The 10238-nt window shown below is 39.8% G+C and overlaps 1 protein-coding gene across 4 annotated transcripts; it reads right to left on the reverse strand.

Annotated features, from left to right (window-relative positions):
- Nucleotides 1-327: 327 nt before the first annotated feature.
- Nucleotides 328-9888, reverse strand: tdrd1 (tudor domain containing 1). 4 transcript variants are annotated; one of them, XM_026350803.1, is made up of 25 exons: nt 9856-9888; nt 9374-9527; nt 8726-8763; nt 8580-8640; nt 8131-8245; nt 7940-8000; nt 7733-7813; nt 7447-7626; nt 7207-7350; nt 6868-7030; nt 6645-6728; nt 6044-6220; nt 5800-5907; nt 5490-5660; nt 4904-5197; nt 4653-4805; nt 4366-4473; nt 3800-3967; nt 3225-3566; nt 3033-3149; nt 2815-2943; nt 1698-1865; nt 1151-1567; nt 850-893; nt 328-703 (listed from the first exon to the last, which is right to left on the reverse strand). In XM_026350803.1, the coding sequence occupies exons 2-25, from the start codon at nt 9510-9512 to the stop codon at nt 632-634; spliced, it is 3534 nt and encodes a 1177-aa protein (XP_026206588.1). In that variant the 5' UTR covers nt 9513-9527; nt 9856-9888; the 3' UTR covers nt 328-631. The 4 variants fall into 4 exon arrangements, with proteins under 4 accessions (XP_026206588.1, XP_026206589.1, XP_026206590.1 ...); XM_026350804.1 differs by having other exon boundaries at nt 9374-9520; nt 9856-9877; XM_026350805.1 differs by lacking the exon at nt 9856-9888 and having other exon boundaries at nt 4904-5155; nt 9374-9759.
- Nucleotides 9889-10238: the final 350 nt, after the last annotated feature.

The following is a 10238-nucleotide window of genomic DNA, read 5'->3' on the forward strand; positions in this document are numbered from 1 at the left end:
CACGAAAGGCAAGTATAGACAGAGAGGGACTAAAATGCCGTATAAACTTATCCCACTGATGGTCTCCTAAGATCCTTCCCCCTCAGAAGACCCCAGTTCACACCATTAAATACACATTAAACGAGAAGGACACAGTTGTAACTGTTCACTTTTGGTTACTCTGTGAAAAGTCAAAGAAAAGCTGCAGAAAACAGTGACACTGTTATAATGTTCTTGTTTTTTTCCACAAAACATTATGTAAAAACAGAACCAAACGTCAAACACAAATTATTCATGATGGATATCCCACCTGAACAGATGATAAGGACTAAACAAAACCGAGGGCAGCAGAGTATGTGAAATAGGAGACAGATGCACTCTTAGGATGAACAAGTCTTTTTAGTGATTATTTTTCCAAATTAACAAACCAATAAGTGCATTCAGCATTTTTATAGAAGTCCTTAAGAGATATTGAAACTGACTAAATGAGAACATAAAAGCTGTGCAGAGAACAGAAAAATAGACAATGACAGCAACTTGTAAAATAAAAAGTTGGGCAGCAGCTTACGGAAGCTTCATTTGTATTTTCAGAGAAACTTAGTGTGGGAAAAATGTTGGCAAACAAGACTATAAGGTGTACCCTTCATAAATCTTATTTTGTCTGTCCCACTAACTGCTTGATGAGAGAAAGCTGCAGCTGCATCAACTGTTCCAGGTGCTGAATCTGTAAAAAGCAAAAGGGAAAAAGTTACAGATGTTGTCCAATGACTATTCCTATTCTCTAGATATAGACACTAAATCAATGTTCTAGCAGAATAAATTAACATCTGTTCAAATCTGCTTTCCAGAAATTGTGAAATCAGCCCTTACCTCAGTCTTCAGGCTCTGACAGCAGCAGCTGGAAGTCTGAGGATCTGAGATTTAAACAGGGAACTGAGTGAATGCTAAAGTCATAGATTTGATTAATCATTTCATCTATAAAATACTAGTTTAAATTAATAATCAGTGTTTGCTACCTATTAGATTCTAACCAGAACCTGTGATAGTCTTAGAAATGACCTAAAACATGTTTTGTATTATATACACACAGACACACACATATATATATATATTATTATTTAAGACAAAGTCTTTTTAAAAAGTGCACAGACATGACAGAAGTTGAACCAACCATCGACTGACACTGCACAAGTCTTTTTATCCTGCTCCAGAGGCTGGGGTGCTGGCTCTGGGATCATGGTTAGACCAGTGTTAGCAGTTTTATTTTCCTGCCTCTGTTGGATTTCAGGCATTGAGGTGGGCTGAGGGCAATCCGCTACAGCTGTAGGACTGGTGGAGGGTGTGCAGCTGTCCGTTTGGTCGTATCTCTGTGTGGTGTCAGCGCATGAATGAGTCTTGGTTTGGGCCTGTAGTGCATCCAAGACCATGGCAGTGAGATGCCCGCCGCCCCTCTCAGTAGGAACAGTGAGTGAAAGTACATTAGCAGAGCCATCGAAGGAATCAACAGTGGCAAGGACACCATTCAAAAGGATGGTGTGAAACAGCTGCTGCACTTCATCTGGCCACTCTGCAGGAAAGTGATCTTTACCTACAAACGGAGGGGAGGTGTGGAGGAGGTAGTGAAGTGCTGCAGCCCAGAACAATCACAAAAGACACTTGTAGTTCAGTGCAAAGTTAATTTCAGAAAAACAAAACAGTGATAACCCTGTTCGCATTACCAGCGAGGGTGCAGCGAGTGATCTGAAAAGGCAGCTGCAGCAGGTGCGAAGGGATGGGCAAGATTCGTGAGAGTGGCACCTTTTCAGTATTGCCATAATCTGCGTAGATGACACTCATCTCACTCTCACCAGTTTCAAGGACAACTGCACGGTACCATTTGTTGTCAGCTGGGTAAAGAGAAAAAAAAAAAAAAAGGCAAATGAGCACTGACAGGTAAGGAGGCTTAGAAATTGATTTTGAGAGGAATATTGTTTCATCTTCGTAGCACAACCTCCAGATGATGTTTTTGTTTTTAAAAATAACATTGTTATTATAGGACAGAAACAAAAGTAAACAAAACAAAACAAAACATCATTGCGCATTTACACGACTTCACACAGTTTCAGGCAATTAAAATTCTTGAAGACGTCAATAATCACTACCAACTGATCCAAATGTTTGGAATGCATCCTTTCAAAGATGATACTCGCAGCTCAGCTTTTACCAGCAGAAAATCTATAGACAGACACTGAAAACTCCGTTAAAACAGACCCTGTTGTTAGCTGAGCTGTATGCTGTGTTTAAAGAAGAAGCATTCTTATACTCGTCTGTGAGCACGCTGTGTAATTACATCTAGTAGCAGACACCAAATTACCAGTTTACATCTACAGGGCCAGCTGCAGGTGGGGTCTCAAGAACAGTAAGCAAAGACAAAAACCCAACGAGATAATGAGACAGGAGATTGATAGCGACAGACTCTGTGCATCTGTGTAGGCAGGCTCAATGAGGGATCACATATTCTGTTCGCATGGGGTTTATTTCCTGTAATCAGTAAAAAAATGTGGAGGAATGATAATGCCAGTGTAAATAAGGCATCATATTTTAACATGAATACTGTCAGATATGCTAGATTCAAAGTTGGGTTTATTACAGTGATTAGTTATGTTTCAAATATTATGCTGGATGTGGATTATATTTAGGATAGGATTATATTTGCTGACGTGGTCATTTGTGGTCTAGAGAACTGCACTGTATACCAGTGTCTGCTACAGTTTAGGAAAGCACCTCACTTTTTCTTGCATTGTAATAACATTACAATAGATTACAATGCATCTCATCTATGAAAGGGTTTCTCACCCGAGAACTGTGCACAACATGCTGCCCCAGGAGCAGGTCTGCTCAGTATTGTAGAGGATAAAGAAGCCTGGTTGTTGTTGCAGTACGCAGTGACATCTATCATCTCCTCCTGAAGCTTCTGCTGGTCCACTGCACAAAAACACTATACAGCTATTACAACAGCAACAATTTGCATAATCTCATTATGAGAGAGAGGTGCATAAAAAGAATATTCTGACCCTGGCTGGGACCCAGCACGTAGAAGAGGGAAGGACTAGAGACAGCAGCAAAATATGGCTGAAATGTCTCGTTGAGAGGGAGCTCCACGGTCTTCCAGTCCACTGGAAAAGATGGGACTGAAACAAGAGCACAGCTTTTTAAAATCACCAACCATCACATTTCATCTTGAGGATATCTACACTCCAGCTGACCTTCTGATGCTGCTGCAGACAGCCTTTCAGTCGACATCTCTTTGGAACAGGCTCCTGTCTGGTTGGAAGTTTGCTCAAGTATTTGGTTGGGCTCATTGTTGTTCGAACCCGCTTGGGATTTTTCTGTGGAGCCCTCGGTCTCTTTGGGAATCTGGCCGGGAACTTTGGCTAAATGCTCAGAAAGTAACGCAGCTGCCACATTCTGCCCTCTGCACGTGAGCTCCACACCATAGCCCTGTGTAGTGACAGAAAGGACACGGGCAGAGAGCTGCTCACCATCCACCAGAGTCTGAAACCACAGCAGAGCTTCACTGCTCCACTCTGAACCCAGGGGCTCCACACCTGAATCCATACAAATGAAATGCTTTTAGTATGGTCATCACAATCATGTTAAAAATGCCCTATTCTGTCTTTAAATTCCACAGGACCTTTCTGATCTCTACAAAGTACTGTATTTTAAAATCAGTCATATTTAAAGGACAGACTATATCCCAAAATAAAGAAAATGAAGTTTTCTATATTATATTTAATACTTCATATATACTTCTAGTAATACTTCTGTCAAAAAACACTACCTGTGAGGAAGCAGCGAATTGCCTGGAAGGGTAGAGTCAAGAGTCGGGGTGTAATGGATCTAAGGTGGCTCTTTTCCACTTTCATTGTGAAACCATAATCCACAAAGTTCACACACACCCAGTCTTCAGACAAAGCTTTTACCATTGCCCGACGCCACTCATTATCACCTGTGGAGCAAAGAGCAGACCATTACTAAACCCCTCAAAACAACAAGACAAAAAGGGGACCATCTAACCTGGGGGCAACTCCAGATCATGAGATAGAGCATGTTGTTCACTGATTGTTAGGTCAGTTGTTCCCAGGTTCCTCCAGAACATGTGTTTTCCTTGGACAAGAGCCTGAGCCGCCAGTTGTTCTTGTTGCGGTAAGTTTCCGGGGATAACGGCCGCCAAATGACTAAATGTCCATGTAAAGTCAGGATTTGCTAGATGAGTTAAATATCTTTTTAGGACTTTATTTTCTTTTTAATACTGTAGTTTTCACCTCATTCCACTGGTATCCAGCTATGTATAAAGTATACGTATGTTGCCAACAGTGTGTGACGTAACTATCACAGTAGCCTCACCAGGAAACATGGCACAACAGGGTTCTCCCACTTTGGGCTCAAAAGGTGCTGCATCTGCTTCAGAATGTTGCTTCAATTCAGTCCCCAACTCTATCAGCCGCTGATGATCTGACAGACACACAAAGTATTACAGGAACTCTGAAGTCTTATGTAAACATAGGAACTTAAAATAAGCTTGACATAATCATATACGGTATCGTTTTATGAGAGCAATACAGAACACGTGACATAGTTTAGAGCAACAGTCAAAACAACAATTGTGGTACTCTATAGAAGAAACTAAATACCTGCAGGATTGTCAATGCGGCAGTAAAACTCCCCAGGGTTCTCTACAACACTGACCAACAGTGCCACTGTCTGGCCATCACAGGAAAGATCAGTGCACGACCACACCAGAGGTTCACAGGTTGGAGTAGGCATTGAAGAGCTTGTTTCAACACCTAAGATTAATCATATACAAGCCTAGTTACACTCAGTACGTTATAAGTTATAAAAATCTTCAAAATATAATTTATAGTTAATTTCAGACACTCCTCACCATGTGGATCTGCAGCTGTCTTGTCAGCCTGCTGATCACTACTGATAGTGACAGAATCAGGTGCACCATAACCGGCAAAGATCAGCAGCTCAGCTACATTGGCTTGAGGATCACTGGCTTCATCAATCATGGCCACCAAGGCCTTGCCTTCATGAGCACCCTGGATGTCAATACGCAGTATTCTGTTTGATACTCTTCGCTGCAGGGCCAGCAGACAGTCCTCCGACCAGCTCTCTCTAATAGGTCGTACCCCTGAAAAGGACCCCAAAGACAGATGTTCGAGTGGGTGTAAGACTGAAAGACATGAATATCGGATGAAAAATTACATTTGAATTTAAACAATTTTGCAACACACATTCAAATATAACACTTTAAAAACTTTCTGGGGCATTAGAGATACTCAATAAAGAGAGAGAGAGAGCTAAATGATGGAAAAGGAAAGGTGAAGTGACCTTGTAATGTAAAGGTAAACATTCGAGTAATTTTACCCCAGCTTCTACCCTACTAACTAATGTTCTATAAAGCACATCAGCCCCCGTCAGCATTTTCTAACCATTCAAAATATGCTGCACAGTGCATGCACTACCTGCTAGACCACAGCGCAAAGCCTGCACAGGAAGGACCAGCAGTGAAGTGCTGATAGGTCGCAAGTGTCCTAAATCCACCTCCTCAGAATTGCCAAAGTCAATGTAGCCAACACAAACTTGCTTCTCAGATGAATAAGCCAAAACTTTAGCCCTGTACCACTGCTTGTCCTCTGGAAGAAACAAACATCAGTGCTTACATTCACAAAGCAAGACTGCTAACAGAAGACATGAGTTACAAATTATTTTGCAACATGTTGTAATATGTTGAAGGTTGTTATCTTCTTAATGGTAATATAAGATGTGTTATACCTGAGAACTGGGCACAGCAAACTGTGCCGGGTGCTGGTCTGAAGTTCTGCGGGGATGGGACCTGAAAGCAGTGTTCCCTAAGCTTCACCTGCAACTCTTGAATCACTCCTGTCAACAGAAAGCTCTCAGGATTAGTCCTTAAATGTGGGCACAAAATTCTTCTCATACACATATTTAACCTGGACATGTGAAATACTAAGGTCCCAAGGTTTAAGATGAGTGCACTAGAACAACTGTTACTTACCAGCATTCTCCACCTTTTGCACAATAATTTCACTGGGTGACTGTAAGTGAGTGACCACAACAGATAAGGAGTCACCCACAGACTGTGTCAGTGGCTCTGGAGGTTGAGCCCAGGTGTTGTCATCTTTTCCACTGGAAAGACGTCTGAAGTTTTCCAAGGATGCGCTCACCATGGCATCTGAAATCAACAAGTCCTTTAACAAAAATGACAACACTAATCATCAGCAGTCAAAATTTATGTTCCATTTCTGTTCTTTCACTTTTTCTACTTTAACTTCACATTTGAAAGGCTAAACTTTGAAAGCTTAAAGTAATGCCATTCAGAAACAGCACTGTTTCTGGATTTAGAGCACAAAGATACAACTGAAATCTAACAGGGACAGCTTGTATTGCTCTAAATGTGACAAACACAAACACCTGTATGTGTAAATGTTTGACATCTATGTAATAGGTTTGACCAGGTATGTCTCTATTACACATTTATACATCGATAGATACAAATAGTGTTGTCTAGTGAGTCTCCCCAGTGTTATTTGACGTGTCAGTCTTGATTTGTTCTCTGATTTGAGATGAGGTGGACACGTAAATATGAGAATCCTTACTTATATCCTGCTCAGTCGGTGTTACATCAGGTGTTATCTTTTCTGCATAACTGTTCTCAATGAGAAATGTGCTCAATTGCTTTCCTAAAAGAAAAAAGGACAGCATAACTGACATTGAGTTAATCCAAAATTTTCACTAGCACATTACTAGTCAGAAATTACACATATCATACATCACTTAACAGGAGATCATGTTTTGCAGTTCCACCATGATATAACCTACCAATGGAGAGCAAGATATCCACAGCATGGATGCGATTTTCTAGTGTTTTCACCAGCCTGACACTAACAGTCTTGCAAGACAACATCTGTCTCACTGCAATACAGCACTCGCCTGACCAGTTACCACCCACTGGCACCACTCCAGCAATACGACACTCCATTGCCTGAAAGTAACAGGAAGAAGTACTATTGTATCAAACATAAATGTAGTGACACACTGTGCTATAGAATGTTATTACCTTAATGACTGTCTATGCATTATCCTTATTAATGAAAAAAAAGAATTTCATACCAATGATTGCCTTACTGGATGTTAAAAAGTGGTGTGATAGACACTCACACAAGGACAGAAGGGTTGGATATTAGCAGGGAGGGGCATGATTCTCTCTAAAGGTACATCCTCTTCATTGCCAAAGTCAATGTAAAGAATATTAGCCATCTTCTGGTCAGCAGCTAACGTCTTCACTAGACCTCTATACCAGTTCTATGTAGAAAAAAAGATATAGTGACAACACAGTATCTCTGTCAATGACCAAGCCAATGTGCACATTTGTCAAACTGCCCAGGAAGGCTTTCTCACCATATCGCAGGAGAACTGTACTGTGCAAACCTCCCCTACAAATGGTACATATGTCGTCATTGTGGGGCGGCTGTAAGTTTTCTGAAGTTCTGTGCTGATGCTCAATAGGGCTTCCAGAAGCTCAGGGCTTTTAGGAAGGAGGAAAAACCTGCCAGGACTATAAAACTCCACAACAGTTGCCTGAAACCGACATGCAATTACAACACAAATATTGTGTTTTGGTATTTAAAAACAGTATTTATATCTTGATATAAATAACAAATAACAAATTAAGTATCTGTTGTACCTGGATGTCTGTTCCCTTAATCATTTTAGTCATATGCAAGTCCTTCAAATAGACCCTCTGTAAGCTGGAATTATCACCATGCTTCAATAAACAGGGGAAAAGCAATGATAAAGATTACTTCCATTTTACACAAGGTTACTTCAAATCATCTAACTGTAGTGCTGAAACTAAAAAATGGTACCTGCTTTAAAAGCACATTGCCCTTACCTTAAATGAACTGACTGTGTCTAGGGTCACTGAGGGAGTTGTGTTGTTCTTAGGTTTCTCTCTTTAGATGAACAGAAAATGTGACAGTATTTTATTTATTTGGGCATTAAATACTAATTCAACTTTTTGCTTGTTTGCAGTAAAATGGAAACAACAGACATTTATTGTCATTTAGGGTTCACCCGGCTTACTTCACAGGTTCTGGATCAACGCCCTTGCACATGTGTCTGTGTGCCTTCCAATCTTCTGTCTGACATACCACAGAGCAGTAAGGTGCCTTCTTGCAGCGCTTGCACCGGAAATTTCCTGTTAACATCATTAAATTAGGTGTCACCAAAACATCACAAAAACTCCAAAATGAGTTGCATACTGTGTACCACAGAAAGAGCAATAAACCGAGATATCAAAACAATAGACAGTAGAAAACATGTTGAGATAAAAACATGATCTAAACAAAAATTCTTATGCTTGGCTTAAACCTGACAAAACTGCCTTCTATAAGCTTAGAATGTGAACATTTAAAAAAATATTTGTTATCAAATAAATAGCTTCATACATCTCATTGTCAAAAATACACATGCCTGGCTGTTGTCTAAAGAAATACAGGATCTTGAGATTTCTCTTCAAATTATAATATTACCTTGCTGTCCACAATAATTGCAGAAGTACACAGTCAGTGCAGGTGGAGTGGACCCTAATATCTATGGATGCAGAAAAAAGGCACTCAAAAAGGACTTTAACAGGTAACTCCAATTTATGATGAAGAACTGCAACTTGTACACATACTGGCAATTTCTCCCTGTTGTAAGAAGAAAGTATAGGACCTGAAAAAGAAAAAGTGGAAAAAACATGTTAAAGTACAAGATGCATTAAATATTTTAGTGTCTAGTAATATTGCCATATTCATATAATAATAATAACTGTTAGCTGTGAGTAATTGTTCTAATGTAAATGTGGTAAATAATTTAGTATATTTAGTCAAGCACTGTACTTACAACATCAAATTCGATACTATTTAAAATAGACCAAGTGGAATTTTCCTAGTGGGGTAATTGTATTTTGTATCTTAATTTAGTTGTAGAAGACATACTTATTCCTTTAACTTAAAATTTTAAGTACTTGTATTGAAGTAAATACTAATAAGAAGAAAACAGTTGTGTTGGTTAGCTAAATAATATACAAGGTATCCTGAATATATATATATATATTATATATTTCTTGCATTTATAACCCCAACTGCTGGAAAGCCATCTGTAGATACAGCTAGTTCTAATTCACTTTAATTGTGGATGAACCCTTGTCCTCTCCCTGAGCCAACATGGTGGCAAAGTCGACGCATCGACAGCAATGGACAGACGGGTCAGGCAACATCTCATCTACATGCATTGATCTTTGAATGCTGTCTGCTAATTATTTAATAATGACCCCACTTACTGTCTCCATTAGCGCTGGACGAAGGCATGGTGGTGAGTCTCGAAGGAGGCGATGCGGCAGAGAGAGCCACGGGGCTCGATGATGGTTTCCTCAAAGGCAGGTTAGGCCGCACCGGGTTTGGAGAAAACGGGCGGTTCATGGTGTCAGCTGTCAACTCCATAAACATTAAGCACGCAAATGAGCTACATAAGTCAAACTGTTTACTAAGATAATAAGTTAGTGTGACAAATGCACTAATAAATCAACTACCGTGTATGTTTTGCTAGCTAATCAAATGTGCACCAGCTAGCTAACGTAACCTTGAAGGTTACGGAACTTATGCTAGCTAAAGTTAGCTCAATGGCTGCCTCGATATTCTTAAATATTCGGCAAACATTAAACTTACTCTAAAGTTAACAAGGTCATACTAGGAGATATAACGAACTATAGAAACAAATATAAATGCATGCTTTGGATTTGTTTTGCGTTGTCAGAAAAGGTACCTGTGTGCACGTGTGAGCGGTAGACGTGTTGCACATGCGCAATAGCTCAATTGCCATCAGATCAAAAAGTGAGGAAATAAATGATCAAGTCTTTTATTTTTGTCTTTAGAGATTTACTTTATATTGACCCGTGACATGAGAAGCCATATGTTTTGTTTTATTTACATCTTTTTAAAATCTATAAAATATTGTCTTCCTTTGTTATTTTTGCCTCTCAAAAAACATCAATGCGCTGGTGTGTAGGGAGCAAAGGAGATACAGTCTTAGATGACATGTGTAAAAACTAGGTGCACAGGTACAGGGTTTCTTTTACTTTAATTTTTTGAATGAATCAATGATCTAATATTAAATGCACCATGGCCCTTAGCTATGTCTGCCTGCAG

This window comes from Anabas testudineus, chromosome 19 (genome assembly GCF_900324465.2).
Source record: "Anabas testudineus chromosome 19, fAnaTes1.2, whole genome shotgun sequence".
In the NCBI taxonomy this organism is placed as follows: domain Eukaryota; kingdom Metazoa; phylum Chordata; class Actinopteri; order Anabantiformes; family Anabantidae; genus Anabas; species Anabas testudineus.

Excerpts from the sequence above, each read along its gene's own strand:
- tdrd1 (XM_026350802.1), bottom strand. The coding sequence starts at position 9,539 with ATGTTTATGGAGTTGACAGCTGACACCATGAACCGCCCGTTTTCTCCA. Across the intron at positions 7,627-7,732 it reads TTAAGGGAACAGACATCCAG|GCAACTGTTGTGGAGTTTTA; the intron begins GTACAACAGATA and ends TGTCGGTTTCAG. Across the intron at positions 7,351-7,446 it reads TACAGTTCTCCTGCGATATG|AACTGGTATAGAGGTCTAGT; the intron begins GTGAGAAAGCCT and ends TTTTCTACATAG.